Source organism: Anoplolepis gracilipes, chromosome 5, assembly GCF_047496725.1.
Source record: "Anoplolepis gracilipes chromosome 5, ASM4749672v1, whole genome shotgun sequence".
NCBI classification, from domain to species: domain Eukaryota; kingdom Metazoa; phylum Arthropoda; class Insecta; order Hymenoptera; family Formicidae; genus Anoplolepis; species Anoplolepis gracilipes.
Window position 1 is genome coordinate 4,501,848 of NC_132974.1, and position 19,627 is coordinate 4,521,474.

At 32.0% G+C, this 19,627-nt stretch overlaps 3 protein-coding genes across 6 annotated transcripts; 1 reads left to right on the forward strand and 2 right to left on the reverse strand.

Annotated features, from left to right (window-relative positions):
* Positions 1–3,138: 3,138 nt before the first annotated feature.
* Sccro3 (defective in cullin neddylation 1 domain containing SCCRO3) lies at positions 3,139–5,946 on the reverse strand. 3 transcript variants are annotated; one of them, XM_072892330.1, is made up of 4 exons: positions 5,426–5,946; positions 4,765–4,931; positions 4,182–4,489; positions 3,139–3,999 (listed from the first exon to the last, which is right to left on the reverse strand). In XM_072892330.1, exons 2-4 carry the CDS (start codon positions 4,847–4,849, stop codon positions 3,400–3,402), a joined length of 993 nt encoding a protein of 330 aa, XP_072748431.1. In that variant the 5' UTR covers positions 4,850–4,931; positions 5,426–5,946; the 3' UTR covers positions 3,139–3,399. The 3 variants fall into 3 exon arrangements, with proteins under 3 accessions (XP_072748431.1, XP_072748432.1, XP_072748434.1); XM_072892331.1 differs by lacking the exon at positions 5,426–5,946 and adding an exon at positions 5,133–5,278; XM_072892333.1 differs by lacking the exon at positions 5,426–5,946 and adding an exon at positions 5,129–5,275.
* A 422-nt stretch (positions 5,947–6,368) lies between these two features.
* Obe (activating signal cointegrator 1 complex subunit obelus) lies at positions 6,369–15,504 on the forward strand. Its single transcript, XM_072892299.1, has 8 exons — positions 6,369–6,549; positions 7,612–7,758; positions 8,139–8,230; positions 8,447–8,595; positions 8,674–8,919; positions 8,987–14,299; positions 14,398–14,743; positions 14,829–15,504. Exons 2-8 carry the CDS (start codon positions 7,622–7,624, stop codon positions 14,915–14,917), a joined length of 6,372 nt encoding a protein of 2,123 aa, XP_072748400.1. The 5' UTR covers positions 6,369–6,549; positions 7,612–7,621; the 3' UTR covers positions 14,918–15,504.
* LOC140665790 (protein MEMO1-like) lies at positions 15,130–19,423 on the reverse strand. 2 transcript variants are annotated; one of them, XM_072892334.1, is made up of 8 exons: positions 19,046–19,423; positions 18,532–18,613; positions 18,346–18,414; positions 17,819–17,931; positions 17,545–17,656; positions 17,167–17,386; positions 16,933–17,037; positions 15,130–16,837 (listed from the first exon to the last, which is right to left on the reverse strand). In XM_072892334.1, the coding sequence occupies exons 1-8, from the start codon at positions 19,095–19,097 to the stop codon at positions 16,700–16,702; spliced, it is 891 nt and encodes a 296-aa protein (XP_072748435.1). In that variant the 5' UTR covers positions 19,098–19,423; the 3' UTR covers positions 15,130–16,699. The 2 variants fall into 2 exon arrangements, with proteins under 2 accessions (XP_072748435.1, XP_072748436.1); XM_072892335.1 differs by having other exon boundaries at positions 16,713–16,837; positions 16,916–17,037; positions 19,046–19,405.
* Between the last annotated feature and the right edge of the window lie 204 nt (positions 19,424–19,627).

Consider the following 19,627-nt stretch of genomic DNA (forward strand, 5'->3'; position numbering starts at 1 on the left):
GCGGAGCTTCGTCGACAGACGAACCATAGGTTTTCATTATAACCTATATAATTTTATCAATGACGACGAGATGAAACGATAATATTCGACTTTGAATATAAAAATCCTCTAATTGGAAACTTGATATAAAGCTGCAATTTATTATTAATTTATCCATTTTGTATAATTGTTCATTTTTCATAATTTGCGCTATTTTTTTTATTGACCAATCGCCGTAGATTTTATTATTTTGATTGATCAATCAAATGCTTGCAACACTTATAGCATCAAAATGAACTAGCTCAAGTATTATGCTCACAGCAAATTATAGCATGTTTTTTCAGCGATTCCTTATCATATATGAACCAAAAAATCTTTTGTTCATGTTTTCACACTTATTTGTCATGTATAATTTAGAATAAGAAAGCAAATGTAAGACAAAGCATTTGCATTCAATATATATATTAGAAAGAAGAATGTTTATGAGAAGAAAATATATCTTAAAATCCTTAAAAATAAAAAAAAAGATCAATTTTGACAGCATTAGAATAGGAAGAATCGATTGTATTCAATCGCATTAAAAATTGATTTTATTATGAAATTTAATTATCTAATAATGTATGTTAGTTGTGTATAGAATCAAAACCAATTTATTACTTTTTATGCGAAATGTACAATTTTAATTATAAATATTTATTACCAGCGCGCGCAGAGTTTTTATATATATATATATATATATGTGTATCACTTCATAATTATTGGTATCATTATTTTAGCTTCTTTATTTATGTCTGACAATGATATTTTTATTTTTCTTTTTATCAGGTTCGACCTGATCAGGAATTATCACAATGAAAGTCGCCCTATGCGCGATTCTCTCTTAATACTATACTATACTTTAACAATTAAATGGAAGCGTTAAAAAATTATGAGCCACTGCAGCCAGAGAATACACATACAGATGAGTATCTAATTTCTTATAGGTAAACATCTGCTTAAATTTAATTTTAAGCATTTGTTCAATTCATAGAAAGCAAGAATATATATTAGTAATACATGTGCGTCTGCTGAGTAATGTATATTTGTATATTTGAAATGTAAAAATTTAATAGGTAAATGCTGACACAGAGGAAATTTTTAATTTTACAATAAATCCATATAAATTTACTATGCTGTTGCTATAAAAACTATTTCTTTTTATATAAAAGATTCAATAAAAGTGTATTATTGATATAATTTATAATATATTCAAAGGGCAAAATTTTTTAAATTGTTTAAAATAGAATGACTGAACGAAATAATCGCGTAAAATATAGTAAATAAATATATATTCAATAGTAGTGCAATATATTATCACTCTACATTTATATATGTGTAATATATAAATAATAATTTAGTAATTTAAAAATATATATCGCGCGCGTGCGCACGTATATTGCGCGATGTATATTTCACATCAAATCCTCTGCATTAGCATAATTTTAAAATCTAAATCGTACTTTCAAGCCTTGGTATCTCTATATTGTACCTGTTGTATCAGGTACTGCGGACAAAAGGACGGTGAACATTTTTAAGCACGATACTTCTGAAAATATCTTGCAGAATGTCGATTCTTTTTCATTCAGGCTCACATTGGGATAGAAAATTATAGAGATAAGATCGCAGTACAAATATATATCTTCTTGTTGAAGCCATCAATATCTTGATTTTTCATTAATTTCTTTCAATACTAATTCGATAGAGATCTCCCTGGTGTCTCAGAAAGACATGGTACTATATACATGTATATAGACAACCTCGCAAAATCTAAAAAGGGCTTCCTTTTTCTCTTAATAATCTACAAATCATTGTATCATTGTTCACTGTACTAATACTCAGCTAATATCCCTCCTTTTCTCAGCACGTTATCAAGGCTTTTTCTCCTTTAAATAAAGATAAAAACGAATAGAATAACTAAAATTAAATTGGTACATTTCCATTGTTTATAACATTGTTATAAATGTTAAAATTGCATCGAAATTTATATCGTGTCACATTATGTCAATATAAGTTTAGAACAAATTAATACCATGTATACATTATCTTAATTAAATATATATATATATATATATATTGTATATATGTATATATACATATAGTTAAAAGAAAATGTTTGAATCTTTGTGTAATGGAAGATATTTCATTCATCTTTACATTTATGTTAACTTTTAATGGTATTTTCAAAAAATGTAAGAAATATTGAAGTATTATAATAGAAACTGTATATACTTGTACACACTGTATCACAAATTTGGATTGTGAGAATTCTGTCTAAACTTGTCCTTATGTAAAATTACATTTTTCATATTTCCCTGCACAAATTCCTTTGAACAGAATCTTCTCAAGATGTTCATTATAGTTTTTCAGAAGAAATTTTAGTTTAAATACGGAATTTATAGCAAAATTGTTCTAGTTAAATATTTTCTTTTTTATATAAATGTTAACAAAATTATTAAAATAATGCAGAGATAAACTTTTTGATTTATAACTTATTGTGTTGATGTTCTACATTAAGTAATTTTATATGTTATATATATATAAAATTTTGACAATTTGATAAAATTTCTTTCTTTAGCTGCTTAAAATTTCAAATTGGGAGAAAAACTATAGTAACACAACCACATATTATGGATTATTATATCAGTAAACTAAACAAAATAAACACTAGTTATTATTATATCAATATTTACCATTTTTTTCATATCCATTCCAATATTTAGTCTTTTTATTATCTATTAGCAATATTTGTTTTTTTTAAAGCTGCAGTTTTATTTATTACTATATCAAACTTTTTTTATATCTTTTCTAAATTCTTATGTGATTAATGATAATTACATGAAGAGATATTGATATTTATAACATAAAAATGTTCTACATATCACGAAATTTCTTGTGAAAGAAATAAAAAATCTTATGTAGTTATGCATAATGATTAGATTATAGTGTTATGGTCAAACAAAGTGTAAAAATACAACTTTATGATAAATGTATACTTTGTTCTTACAAAAAAAACTACATAATAATATGTAATTTGCTGTCAGTATGTTAAAATAACAATATCGAGATTCCTCGCGTACTTTTTCATAAATGTGTATGTGTGTGTATGTATGTGACAAAACATAATTAAATAATATTATATTAAATAAATTCTATTTACATTAGGAAAGAGAATGCCAAATATAAACAAAATGACGCAAATATTAACAAATATAAGATCTTTTAAAGTAATAATCAAGAATATAACTTCCTTGATACTAATAAGAATAAGAGGTCGATCATTTCTTAGAATAATGCCATTTAGACGATCCTGTTCAAAGGTCGAATTTAAGACAATATTTTTCTGCTTCACTTATTATTGTTATTTTCCTTCAAATATGAACATTAATCTTTGTCGATAGAAGAATTTTTCATAATATCATCTTTAGTGACATTTTGGTTCATTTGGTCATTTTCATACTCCACAAAATCATCGAATAAACTTGGCCATGCCTCTGCATCATCGTAAGCACCAAGATCGTCGCCAATACTTTCAACAAAGTTTAGAAACATATGCCAAGTATCTTTAGGTATCGCTCGGATATGATGGCATTTGAGAAAGTTAAGCCATCTTATCAAGATCGGAGGTTCACGTATCGTGAAGACAAGTTTCCAAAGATCGATTGCCATGTCAGCCGGTAAAATTCTTTGACCAGACGTTTGGTCAAGACCAAATTGGAATGTGAATCGATAGAGATCTTTGAATAACTCATTATTGACCGTCAATTCCTGAACAATCTCAGGCAACCGAACCTGTATACCACGTATACTGTCGACCTTCATAAGCTTTAATCCTTTGATAAATTCTTGGCGGGTGAATTGGCACATTTGCTTTGCTTTTAACTTCCATGCAAGCACAAGAACTTTAAATTCATCAGGTGATAATTGTAAATCATCACAGAGTCTTTCTATACCATCAGCTAATATCGCATCTTCATGAGGATCCTTAAAAATAAATATGTAAAGTATTAATCATATTTATGTTATATAGCTTGCTTTTTCTCTATAATCTTATAAAGTTATTTGTATAATTCTAGATTATTAAAATAATTATGTTCGACATGTTTTTTTAATCATATATTTTCTATATATGTATTTCTATGCAAATTAACATGTATCTTCTGTACCTTATATTGGTCAAAAAGTGCGTTTAGTTTGTTCTCCGATGGTTCCTTTTGTTGCTTAGGTTCAGTAGTTAAATTAAGACCAGATGATGTACCAGATCGTCCTAGTGGTTGTAATCGCGCATAAAATCCTCGTGGCAAACGTAGGTTATTTTGTACACTAGGCACAGGTCCACAATTATCTGAGCCTACATTATTAAATGTAGATAGTGTACTTATAGATTTTTTATTCCCATTTACATATGTTTCAGGCACAAAAGGACCAGATTGTTGGCAAGAATTTGGGAACAAACCTCTGAGTTCCATTGTTTCTATAAAATATAATGAAATTTTGAATGTAGAGCTATCTAGAGAGCAGTTACACTTTGAGAATTAAGTACATGAACAAAATAATCTATTATATCAGTTTTCAATAAATGCAGAATGTAATTACATTTAAAAAATTAAAATTTTTACAATATTGTCTGTCAAATATAGTAAGCGGCATTTAATGCACTCTTATAGTATACAATATAAAATCTATGATTATAAAATGAATATATTAATACAATAAATTGATACAATAATATAATAGCATTGAATGTACCGTCTTTATGTTCCAATGCAATTGATTGATTGGTATCGGTTGATGGTGGAAGTGGCACCTTAAAGCACGAGAAACAGTTTCCCATTGATGCTGACCGTACTTGACATCAAAGATGATTATCCCATGCATCAGTATTTCAGTCTTACATTGGCAGTCTTGATGGAAAGCTGAAGAACAATAATATACGTCAGATTATTATTATTTATTCATAATCTATATTAAGTTCAATATTTTTGCTTTATCATTAACAGAGTTCACTTTAAATAAACAGACGTATAACAATATAACATTCAGATAATATATCAACAACAATAGGATAAATCATATTATAACGTTAAATATAGGATAACAATTAGAACCAAACTGACAAAAACCGAATGACATGATAATTTGCAGGTATTCAGGATTAAAAGATCGTTTGTTTGACTCGTTCGTAAATCTAAGAAAATTTCGTCGACAATTTTGACGCATCAAGTATGTACTTGTCAAAACAAGATTACAGGGAAGGAGTAGGAGAATCGTGCGAGCGAGAAGGCAAATTCCGTGGAGAGTAGGGAATGAGTCACGCGCGCGAAATTGCTAATAAAAGGAGAGGGGAGGTAGAAACAAACTAAAGCAGAAAGAAATTAATTAAATGTAAAGAGGCAGCCGGCGGCGATACCTTATTATTGTTATAAGACGGTTCTTCGACCGATCCGAGCGTCGCGATGATTGTTACGTCTCAACCAAGACCTGCCGCGAAACAATACCTCGCCTCGACAGCATTCAATCCTCGCAGCAGCAAGGAAATGCAGAGGGATGCTCCCGGACGTGTTGTGCGTGCGTGTGTACTTGCGTTTGTTTTCTGAAAAAAAATCGCCAGAATCAACGGGAGGACGCCGCGCTACTCCCGATATCCCCGGACATTTTTCCTACGCGAAGACGAACGCCCGGCGGTAGGATTCGGCCTAGCAGCCGAGTCTGCGTCATTTGCGACGATGCTGTGACGGAGCTATGTGACCGCGCGACGTCGACGACGACGACGGTGACGATAAGGACGATCTCATTCCAAGCGCACAGCGTTCATCCACAATCCCAATCACAGCAGTCGACACAACACGTTCACCACCATTCACCACCAAACGATCGTCCTGTGAAAACACCGCGACGAAGACATTCCTCGTGTCTCAGATCTCAGTGTGTCACAGATAAGAGAAAAGATCCCTTGGTCTCGCGACTGACAGATGGCTAGAGATATTTGTCTCGCCTGCGCTTTATGTTGCACATACATATACGTAATGTCAGCCAATCGGCGCATTATAATAAAGTTGCGTTCGAAAATCTAAGCTCCGTAAAGTTCGCCGAACCACTTTGATTTTTTTATAATTAAAATGATTGGTTAAATTTTAATCTCAATTTTTAACACAGTCTTAAAAAAAAAAAAAAAAAAAAAAGAGCAAAACATTTCTTTGTTCTGATTGGTCAATCGAACTTTATTCCGACAATTAAATTTTTGAACGCAACTAAAATCTCCTAGGGACATTTTTATATGAATCTAGTGTTTTTTTTTACTCTGTTGACACTTGATGTCGCAATGAGAAAATAAATATGGCAGATTCGAATCGGTAAAATCGCATGACAGCTGATAGTCGCATAAGTGCGATCAGCGGAAGCGTTATCTGAGATTATCGCGGTGCTATGGGAACCACATTACGAAGAGATAATTTTTTCTGCATTGTTTCGATAGTTGACGATCACCGTTCTTGTTGCAAATACAAAGTGATTTATTATTGAAATTTCTTCTCGGTATGTAAATCGATTGAAATGCAATTATTGTTAACAAATCCGCAAACTGTAGATCAACGAATAATAGTCATTGTTAAAGTTTATAAATAACATATTTATTAAATGTCGAGGAATAGCTTTTTGTTAGCTTAATTTATTGTTTCAGATATATATAATATGTGTGTACTTTTGTTTCTTTCATTAAAATTTTACACATATGTAAAAAAATATATACCTACTTTGAGAAGTTTAACTTTTTTCTGCAGTACATATTGCATTATATCATGTAATACTTTTGAAGAGATTTCACAGTTTTATATATATATATATATATATATATATATATATATATTTTTTTTTTTACAGATATTAAACAATTTTACGATTCTATATCTTTGTAAAAATATAAATTATGTTTCTAATGTTATTTATTTATAATAATTATTAATAATATGTTATTTAATTATATATATTAGGCTAATTTGATATCACAGCCAGATAATACATTGCACAATTCCAAATTAAAATCTAATATCAATCTAATATCAATAAGATTCAATGCTTTTGTAATAAGAATTGCAAATAATTGAAATATTAAAGAAAAGTTCTATGTTTTCAAGTTTTGATGCAATTTTAAGTATTATAATTTATTGGCTATCTTATATAATTTGATATTTGATCATGTTCATAACCTACTTTTAAAGTGATTGTTTTATTAGAATAACTATAAAGAAACATAATTAAAAGCGTCATAATCTATCTCTTAAAAAAAAAAAATTATTAATTTACTTATGGTTCAAATTCATTTGAATCAATCTTGAAACAAATAGTATAAAAAAATTTATTTTATGTATTATAATATTAACTTAATAAACTTTTTATTCAATCTTTATCTGCAATATATATTACGATACATATCTTCATATCATTATAAATAACATTTCATAAATCATATATGTATGTACAAAATATAAGATATGATATATATCATATATATATATATATATATATATATATATATATATATATATATATATAAAATCTTATATTTTATATTAATATTAAATTAAATTTGACTAACAGGTAATACACAATGTCGAAATTACCACGTATTACTAGATCCTTGCGCATGTTTACTTCTCTTGAGCGCAGAGAACCATTAGACGCTGAATCAAATGATTTAATGAGAAAAAGGCAAGAAAGGCAAGAACAAGCAAAAGAATTAAAAAGGTAAATTAAAATTTAAAAAGATAGATTTTGTATTTGAAAGAGAATTTATAGAGAATGTTTAATTCTTTTAAGACAGTTGTGATATATTGTATAAACCAAGCAACTTCTAAGTTTGCAGATCAATAAACTCCTGTCTCTTTCTTCTTTCATTTTGATTAATATAATGTTTTGATTCGAAAAATTAAAATAATCAGTAAAATAAAATTAAATTTTTGTTTATTTTTTTTTTTTTTTTTTTTTTTTTATGATTAGCAAAAAGCATGATTTTACAATAAAGAATAATATGTGTTTCATGTATCTAATTATGTGGCATTACTATAAGAAATATAAGATACAGTTTTTGCAACATCTTGGTAATTTTACAAATTCATATATTATAGCACTCTTGATTGGCATGACATATGTAAAAGTGCATCTAAAGATCTTATGGTACATCTGTTAGCATTGAAAGATGTTGTGCAACAAGTTTTAAGTGAGTATTAAAGATAAAACACTTGTCTCTTATTATTAATAGATATAATTTTCCAAATTAGTTTCGTTAATTAATGAAGTAGTATACATTTTTTTTTTCACATAATATACAATTATGAGATATAAATTTGGAAAAAATATTGTATTTAATACTAATTTTATTTTTTATTGTAAATATTTTATAATTTTTATTTTCCTTTTATTTCTTTTTTTTCAGATGATGAATCTCCAGATGTCATAAATGAATTCACAGTTTATGTATTACGTTTATTAATCCAAGATGAAACCTTAACGCGAGAAAGATATAATATGCTTGGGCAAAAAGTAGGACATCTGACATTACGTTCTGCAAATAATATGATGCAAGTATGTATTCTTATAATTTATATCAATCTATGTCATGTCATTGACTGCTTAATTTTATATCTACTTAATTCTAATCAGATAATCACAAAAATTCAAGAGCAATGTTATGAGGAAGTTATAGTATTATTAATAGAGTCTAAAGAAAATATGGACATTTCCAATCCGCGTACTTTTGGTGTAAATATTCCTTACAATCAAGCAAGAGTTGTATGGCCTAACACCAATGGACTTCACAATATGTCTACACAAGGGATAAATTCAAGTACTGATAAATTTACAATGATGATACATGACACAACATCTTCAATACAGAAGAAATCTGCTGTAAGTGACATATGGATATGGATAAATTAATCTTTTTCAATTTCTTTTTCCATTTTGTTAATTGCAGTTTGACAAAGCAACATTTACAAAAGGATTAAAAAATTGTTGCAAAGTTGTTGCAATGTCATATCACGATTTTGGAATGGCAATAGTGGATAAACTAAAGAATGTACAAACTGAGAATATACAAACAGAATTATTTGATATGTTAGGTTTCGAACATCTAGAATTTATCGAATACATTATTGAACATCAGAAAGCCATTGTATCGACATATTCATGTTCAAAAGTGCCCAAGAGATTTCAAACCATTGCACAGGGACCTATAATTAGTGGTCAAGTAACTGTACAATCCGAAGTGGAAAAGCAGTTATGTAAACAAGTACGTAAGGAAGAGAAAAAATTAACTAAAATGGCAAATAAACGAGACGTTAAATCGGAAGATCAGGAAACTGAATTTATTCCAGTCGAACTTCGACTTAAGAGACAAGAGGCTTTGACAGCTATGCATGCACCATTGTTTCCTAAAAAAAATACACTGAACAGAGGTATACAGGAACATTATCCATTTGTATTTGATTCTACAGCTAGTGCTAATCAAGCAAGTTTTGTATCGGGGCAAAAGTTAATGCTAGCGGAAGATGTTAGAAGAGAAAATAATGATCTCTGTGAAGAAGTGCAGATACCAGCACCAAAAAAGGAAGATATTAACGTTAATATAGATACTGTATTGATATCTTCTCTAGATGAAATTGGTCAAATGGCTTTTAATGGCATAATGTCACTAAACAAAATTCAGAGCATAGTTTTTCATGCGGCATATAATACCAACGAAAACTTACTGATTTGCGCGCCAACCGGAGCTGGAAAAACAAATGTAGCAATGTTGACTGTGGTGCATCAATTAAAACAAAATATTCAAGACGGAGAATTGCAGAAAGGTCAATTCAAAATAATCTATATCGCGCCCATGAAAGCTTTGGCGGCAGAAATGACAGTCAATTTTAATAAAAGACTCGGGCCTATGGGCGTGTGCGTTCGTGAACTGACCGGTGATATGCAGCTGACGAAACAGGAGATCCAACAGACTCAAATGATAGTAACCACGCCAGAAAAATGGGACGTTGTGACGAGAAAAGGTACGGGTGATATCTCCCTCACTAGTATTGTGAAATTGTTAATCATTGACGAGGTACATCTACTGCATGGTGACCGAGGACCCGTGGTGGAAGCGCTAGTTGCAAGAACTCTGCGTCAGGTAGAATCATCGCAAAATATGATTAGAATAGTCGGTCTGTCCGCCACGTTGCCGAATTATGTGGACGTTGCGCGATTTCTTCGCGTTAATCCTAGGAAAGGATTATTCTACTTTGATCATCGCTTCCGGCCGGTACCTCTCAGTCAGACTTTTATTGGCGTGAAGGCTATCAAACCGCTACAACAAATGAACGATATGGATCTCGTATGTTATAATAACGTTATAGAGATGGTACGTCAAGGTCATCAGGTCATGGTATTCGTGCACGCGCGAAACGCTACCGTGAGGATGGCGAATGTGTTAAAAGAACTAGCATTGAAGAATGGTACACTTAAATATTTTCTATCAGAAGGACAATCGAAACACATGAACAAGGCTTTTGTCAAATCGCCTAATAAGTTTCTCAACGAATTGTTCAACAGTGGGTTATCGATACATCACGCCGGTTTGCTGCGTTCAGATAGAAACTTGGTCGAGAAATATTTCGCTGACGGTCTAATCAAAGTGCTGGTATGCACCTCCACGCTGGCTTGGGGTGTAAATTTGCCCGCTCACGCAGTTATTATACGAGGAACTGAGATCTACGATTCGAAACACGGTTCCTTCGTGGATCTAGGCATACTGGATGTCTTACAAATTTTCGGCCGCGCCGGTAGGCCGCAATTTGACACATCGGGTCATGCGGTGATTATAACGTCGCACAATAAATTGTCTCATTATCTGTCACTACTGACGAATCAAATACCGATTGAGAGCAGTTTTATTACGTATTTGGCCGATAATTTAAACGCCGAGGTAGCGTTAGGTACAATATCGAATGTGCCGGAAGCAGTCGAATGGTTGAGCTACACTTATCTGTTCGTACGAATGAGATTAAACTTTCAGTCATACGGCATGGTTTATCAAACCCTCCAGGAGGATCCCAATCTCGAAAAGAAACGAAAAGAACTCGTGGATGTCGCGGCGAAAGCGTTAGACAAAGCGCAGATGATTAGATACGATATGCGTACCGGTGATCTCAGCGCAACCGACTTGGGTCGTATCGCGAGCCATTATTATCTTAAATATGACACAATCGAGATCTTTAATGAACATCAGAAGCCTATCATGACCGAAGCAGAAATTTTGGCAATGATTACGCGTGCTCAGGAATTCAACCAACTTAAGGTGCGAGAAGACGAAATGAAAGAGCTGGACGAATTGATGCAACAGTGCCAGATAATGCCACAAGGTGGTGTAGAGAATGTCCATGGCAAAGTCAATATATTGCTACAAACGTATTTATCCAGGATTCGCGTGAATACAACGTCATTGATATCTGATCTGGCATATGTTACGCAGAATACCGTGCGAATAACCAGAGCACTATTTGAGATTATGCTCAGGCAGAACAACCCGATAATGGCGGGACGACTGCTAGAGATGGCGAAGATGTTTGAGGCACAGCAATGGAATTTCCTAACGCCGTTGCGCCAGTTCGACTGTTTATCTATGGAAGTTATTAACAAGATCGAGCAGCGGGATATCACGCTTTATCAGTTACAAGAAATGGACGTAAGGGAAGTTGGTAGTCTTTTGCGAGATGAACGGGCGGCGTTATTGGTGAAAAAGTGTTGTCACGAACTGCCCGTATTAGACATGAAATATAGTTTACAGCCTATTACGCGCACCGTTTTAAGAATACGGCTCAAGCTGAGTCCGCAGTTTCGTTGGAACGACAAGGTTCATGGAAAAAGTTCGCAGGCCTTCTGGATTTGGATCGAGGATCCAGATAATAACTTTATTTATCATCACGAATACTTTATATTAACGAAGAAGATGGTTTATCAGGATCTCGAACAGGAACTCGTGATCACTATACCGTTGTCCGAGCCGTTGCCAACTCAATATCTAGTAAAAGCCACAAGTGATCATTGGCTCAATTGTGAGGATACAATTCCGTTGTCTTTTCATAATCTTATCTTGCCGGAGACTCATCCGCCGCACACAGATCTATTGGAATTGCAACCGTTATCGATAACTGCTTTGAAGAATCCGGTTTTCGAAAGCCTGTACAACTTTTCTCACTTTAATCCCATACAGACACAAATCTTTCATTGCTTATATCATACCGACAACAATGTTTTGCTCGGTGCGCCGACAGGTTCGGGGAAAACGATCGCGGCAGAGATTGCCATGTTCCGTGTCTTCAAAGAGTATCCCGATCAGAAAGTCGTTTATATAGCACCCTTGAAAGCTCTGGTTAGAGAACGCATCAACGATTGGAAGATACGACTGGAAGAACGTTTAGGCAAGAGAGTGGTGGAATTGACCGGAGATGTATCACCCGATATTAAAATAATAGCCAGTGCAAATGTGATTGTCACGACGCCCGAGAAGTGGGACGGTATCAGTCGAAGCTGGCAGACACGAAGTTACGTGAAGAAAGTTGCACTGATAGTGATTGACGAGATACACTTGCTAGGCGAGGATCGCGGACCAGTGCTCGAAGTGATTATCTCTCGGACCAACTTTATATCATCGCACACGCACAAAAAGGTTCGAATCGTCGGACTCTCAACTGCATTGGCTAACGCGATAGACCTGGCTAATTGGCTTAACATCGATGAAATGGGTCTCTACAATTTCCGGCCATCCGTAAGACCCGTGCCGCTGGAAGTTCACATTAATGGATTCCCCGGCAAACATTATTGTCCGCGAATGGCGACCATGAATAGACCGACTTTCCAAGCGATTAGGCAACATGCGCCTACCAGTCCTTCCCTCGTATTCGTATCTTCTCGCAGACAGACGCGTTTAACCGCCCTGGATTTAATCGCTTATCTCGCAGTGGAGGATAATCCCAAGCAGTGGTTACACATGCCGGAGGAACAGATGACCAACATTCTAGAGAATATAAAAGACCCGAATCTGAAGTTGATGCTCGCCTTCGGAATTGGTCTTCATCATGCCGGTCTTCAAGACAGGGATAGAAAAACTGTGGAGGAGTTGTTTGTCAATAACAAGATACAAGTACTAATCACTACAGCAACTTTAGCTTGGGGCGTTAATTTTCCTGCTCATTTGGTAGTGATAAAGGGCACAGAATATTACGATGGCAAGCTGAAACGTTACGTGGATATGCCAATAACAGATGTTCTGCAAATGATGGGACGCGCTGGCAGACCACAATTCGATAATTCTGGCGTGGCGGTTGTTCTCGTGCACGATTTAAAAAAGAGTTTCTACAAGAAATTCTTGTACGAACCGTTCCCCGTGGAATCTAGTCTAATGGAAGTATTGCCCGATCATATTAATGCCGAAATCGTCGCCGGCACTATCAAGACGAAACAAGAATTTCTCGATTATTTAACATGGACGTATTATTTCCGAAGATTAATGAAGAATCCAAAATATTACGACCTAGATGTTTTAAAACCTAAAGATATTAATAAGTATCTTTCAGAATTGGTAGAGAAGACCCTGAATTCGTTGATCGATTCACATTGTATTGATTACGATGAGGACGAGCAAGTTTTAGTTTCACTACCAATGGGAAAGATATCGTCATTTTATTATTTATCGCATAATACAATGTTGAAGTTCACGCACTCGCTAGAAGAGAATTTGACATTAAATCAATATCTACTTATACTTTGCAACTCGTACGAATATAATGAATTGCCTGTAAGGCATAACGAAGAATTATTAAATGAAGAATTGGCAAAAATGTGTCGTTACCCCGTGGATCAATATACCTATGATTCTCCACACACAAAGACATTTCTTTTGTTGCAAGCGCACTTCTCAAGGCTATCATTGCCGTGCACCGATTATAACACTGATTTGAAATCGGTGCTTGATCAAGCAATCAGAATAATACAGGCAATGATCGACACGGTCGCAGAACGTGGCTGGTTAACGAGCACGCTGACTATTATGCAATTGTTTCAAATGATCATTCAGGCACGATGGATGGATGAATCTGCAATTACAACATTACCGCATATAAAAAAGGAAGACTTACATTTATTTTCATCATTATCAATAGCTCTTCCGGCTTTGTGTTTTAACACGCGCAATCATTATAATAAACTCACAAAGGTTTTGTGCAGAGAATATTCAGAAGAACAAATACGCGAGGTAAGAGAATTCATTATAGAAGTATCAATTTCCTCATTGCCTATATTATAAAAGGCATATTATATTTATATTATTAAGTCAATAAGTTTTTTTTCTAGATACATGAAGTAATTAAAAATATGCCAATAATATCTGTTGATTTAACGCTGGAGAATTCATGGGATATCGACACTAAAAGGAGGAAAATATTGAAACAGAATAACAGCGAGTCTGTAATTATTCGACGGAATAAAGAATATACATTAATCGTTGGACTGAAAAGATTAAATAATTCCAAAACTTTAAAAGTGCACTGTCCAATGTTTTTAAAGGGAAAGGATGAAAGTTGGTTTTTGATATTAGGCGATATTCAGAACAAAGAATTATGGGCTCTAAAGAGAGTATCTGGAATAAATAACCAGTCAAAATATCATCAATTGCAATTTACTTCACCTAATAATTTGGGTAAAGTTGTCAACTTGTATATATTGTAATTCCATATTTTCTTCTCTCTTTTTTAAAATAAAAAATTGACAATTTTTTTTTTCAGGAATAACGAAATTAACATTCTTTTTGATTTCTGATTGCTACATGGGATTGGATCAGCAATACAATATTTCTTTAAATGTAACAGATTAAAAGTTTAACAATAATCGAACAGAACTAAGACTGAATAAAACACGGGTGATATTGCGTTCAATTACACAAGTCTTTATATTGATAATATAAGAGACAGAGGAACAAAATTAAAATCTTGTTAATATGTATATTAAAATGGTGTTAAGAAGCTGTAAGTATGTGCAAATGTAATTAGAACATATATTTATCGCAGGTTATGTATTTAGAAACACTTGTATATTTTTTCTTGCATAATTTTATTACACGTCTATGAAACAATATATAGGTATAGATTATACTCTACTTTTTTCATACAAATATAAACCTTATTACCTCAGTATATAAAGATAGAAAAAGCAACATGTGCAGGATCAGTTGTACAATTCCAATCTTTTTCCTTTTTCTTTTGTCATTATGAACGAGTAACTTTACTGCGAAACATAAATCGATTACTGTATACCATCCGTTTTAGTTCCTGTTCGAAATATGATTCTATATCATGGACCATTTACAATTTTAAAAAGTAATATGTACGTTGTGATGAAAAATTTGCAATTAATGTAAAAAAAAAGAAAAAAATAAACACACGTTATGAGTTTGAAGACTCACACGTATACATTTCAGTTATATGTACTGACCCCATTTCAGACTTACATCATATTACAATAATACAATAGATTATTCGATTTAATCTCCTATGCTTAGGTAACAATAGATTATAGAATAGGAAGGATATGAGATCATTCCATTGCTTTGTATAAAAAGAAAAAAAGAAAACAAATATATATTTTAAGTCCTAACTCTTGTATTGATATACCGATATTACAATACAAACGATATTGATACAAATTGTTCATGCTAAAGGCACAAAAGAGACTTTACAAAACATTTAAGAGTTTACTAGCAATTTAACACAATTTAGGACTTCACAATGAAATAAAATAATGCAAGGCAATTAAATTTCTTTCATATCAAACTTAACTTAATTGAGAGAACTGGAAAGTTGATTTCTAAATTACATGATTTTAAAAAGTAATATTATGTTAATACTTTTCAATATAAAAGTTCAATAATAATATATCTTTACACAATCACAATTTAAATTAATCTATATTAAACTAAAAAATATTTATTCTTAAAATTATACTAATTTGTATTATAGTTGAGACGAAAAAATTTAAGCACCACAAATCGTATTTTTATACTAGAAAGATTATTTAAATAATCAACTTATATAAGAAATTAACACTTTTGGTTTATATCTAATTATAATTTTGTTTATAAATAACAATATTCTCTTTTGTACCGATAGTTTGAAATTTTCTCTTTCAAACACGTGCACATTAGAAACGAACACATTTTACTACTATATATCTACCATATAGGTAGCTGTGTCAATAACCAAAGCAAAGAAATATTTAAGCTCCTTCCTATATATTGAAATCTGGAAGTACTGAATATCTCTTGTAAGTAATAAACCGAAATGCATTTATACAAATGATTTCAATAATGATACACTTTCCATTTGTTACATATAACGCAAGAATTAACACTTGCCCCGACACCTGTTGTGTAATAGCCACATAATACAAATAATGTTACAAATTACAGCAGAGTGTTAACTTTTCACTTTTCACCGTGTTCCTTTATCTTCCTTCTGCATTATAAAATCTTTCAACGCTGTGCCTCTAATCTTGTTTAATAATTTATAGAGAACCTTATTGTGTGTCATGCCAACCCACTTTAAGAAAATGTTTATATTCAGGTTGGTCAATAACCATACGCTCAAATTATTTATTTTTATCACTCAAGAACTAGGGAAGCACTAGCATAACTGACAGAACTGTCATTCATATTGTTACATTGACTACTTTGAGCATATTTCAAAAATTTCAAATTCATTCTTTGACCATTTGTATTTCCCTTGAGACTGTGAATGGCCTGCAAAAATAAAACATATATATATATAATATTATTTAGTAAAATTAAATACATACAGAATTTTTATACAATGCCTACATGTACACAGTTTATACCTGCAATAAAACACCAATCGGATGTCGGCCGCATATAGTATTACCATATTTCTTAAGATATTCAGTGAACATTGCAGGATTCAAAGTTTCTATTATGTCCATACCCTGACAAACATACATGTCCATACATTTAATGAAGACATATGGAATAAAAAACTCTTAAATATTCTTAAATTATGATAAAAAAAGATTCTTCTCTCTTGTTCCCCCCGAAATAAATTTAAAAATATATACCATTTTATCAAGGTTTTGAATAGATCTATGTATAGGTCCACATGATCTATCGTAGTAAGTATAGCGAAAACGTTGTCCCCAATGGCAGAAATCAGAGGAGATGACAAATAATGTTTGCGGATCGGCCATGTAAGGAGCTAACAGTCTTCCATAAAGCGCTTCTCTATCCGGGCTTAAGGATCCCACCAAAATTGGGATTATGGTAAATGAATCCTTAAATCTGTGTACACATATAAGACATCTCCACATGAGTAATGTTCTTATTTTTATTCATAATAAATAGAAATACAACTCTCACTTACTCTGCATTATTTTTCATCAATATAATTTTCCATATTCCGATTATATAATCGGGAATTAATTTATTTCTAAACGTACCCTTCCATAACTTTGGCGATGAACGGCAGCTGCATCTCAATGCTATGCTCTTCTTCATCTGTGTTCAGATCCATGCATTCGAAATGACCAGTTTCTTCAAGTTCTCTCCTCACTGTTAAATGTATGTACGTTAAACCTTTTTCAAACATTCTATTTGTATATAAAATGCTTATACATAACGTGGTTAATATTTTTTTGTTATATGAGAGCTAAGCAAATACTTTAATAGGCAGCATTAATGCAGAAATAAGAATAAGAATCTGCATATATGCACCTTGTTGATCAATATGTAGATCATACAACGGTGTTCGGTAAATGGAAGTCGAAGATAGGGCACAGCCTGGTAATCTCACATGATGAGAAGGCCCTAGAATAAATATCCTACGGCTGCATAACAGCACGTTGCACGTTTCATTTGACTGAGAAATTTGAAAAATTACAAACTATACAAATATAAAACTATACAACTATACAAATTACAAATTATATATATTATAAAGGCTATCATATGAAAATTTATATTAACAATGCAGCATAATCAATTTCTTTATTGGCCTACTGTAATTAATCTAAAGAAAATCTTTAATATTTTGATAGGGAGGGATTGCTATAAAATACTATATAAATAATAAAGATAATATTACATACACATACATACATATATATATATATATATATATATATATATGTATGTATACATATAAGACCACAAGGCTTAAATATTTTATCTTTTTCTCATATAAACAGTAATAAATTGTAAACTATTACTAGAATAATTTAGTTAGTACATAATCTACTTACACAACTACAGGACTAATTTGCCGATAAGCAAAGCCAGCACATGCCCCACAATAACTATATCCTGCATGCCTGTAAAATTAATTATATGATTATAATTATAATTATATAATTATATTATCATACATATTTGTACAAATATATATTTTGAGAAATTTTAAAAATATAATTTGTAGATGATTAACTAACGGGGCAATAATTGCTCTTGCAGGTCCGTGAGATAAGTCAGCCGCACCCAACCAACCTTCTAATTGTTTACTCAACTCTGAACCTATAGAGCAAAGAATTACAATTTTTTTAATATTACATAATTCAATTTTTTGTTGTGAACACATAAAAATACAAAGAAAGTTTTAAATAAAGATGTATATGTATTTCTATATGCAAAAAAATCTATATATATATATATATATATATATTTGTAATATATCTAATATATATATATATATATATGTATTGCATTTTCATAGATCTTCATCAGATCCAATTTTAACTTCTTTGGATGACAAGTATATTCTATTATTAGTAATCTATTTTTATTTTAAACGATAAAAATTAATAAATTGTTTAAAATTTCAGTCTTGCAACATTAATATTTTCTGGAAATTTATTCATTAATACTTTATCAAATAAACAAAGTTGTCGACGTGTACGAGCAATAAAGTGAAAAATGAAATGCATTTTTCTCACAAGCGTTCCTTACCATTGTCAGAGTACCAACTACCAGCGTGAGAAGCTCTCCTAATTAATGCCATTTTTGGACCGAACGCGCTTGTCTTTTTCCTGGAGCGTGTCTTTTTCTTGGAGCTTAACGCTTAACGGCACTTCATCTAATGTGAACGAAACCTCGGCGAAATCAGGCGTGATAAAAGTGACTTATATTTTAGCCGAGAGTGTGTAAAATGTTTATAAAACGCTATCACAAAACCCCCCTTGGCTATTGTTCTTCCATAGATTATTCAGTGAATATTCAAGTTGACCCACCGATACGCGTCGACTTGATAAACAAAGAAGTACAACAATATGGCAGATTCGTAATCTCTCCTCGAATCGGGACGCGATATGGATGCGCTTTTAATTCATCGAGTTAAACTTAAGTTTCGTTTGACACTACGAAAAACTTCGAAGCGTTTGATTGACCAATCAGAGCAAAGAGATTTTTGTCCCTTTCGTTTTGATTCATCAATCAAACAATACGAAATTTTGAACGCACCTCTGGTCCAAAAAAAATGCATAACAATATATCCGAGAAAATACCCTAGACTCGCGCGATGAGAACTCGCGC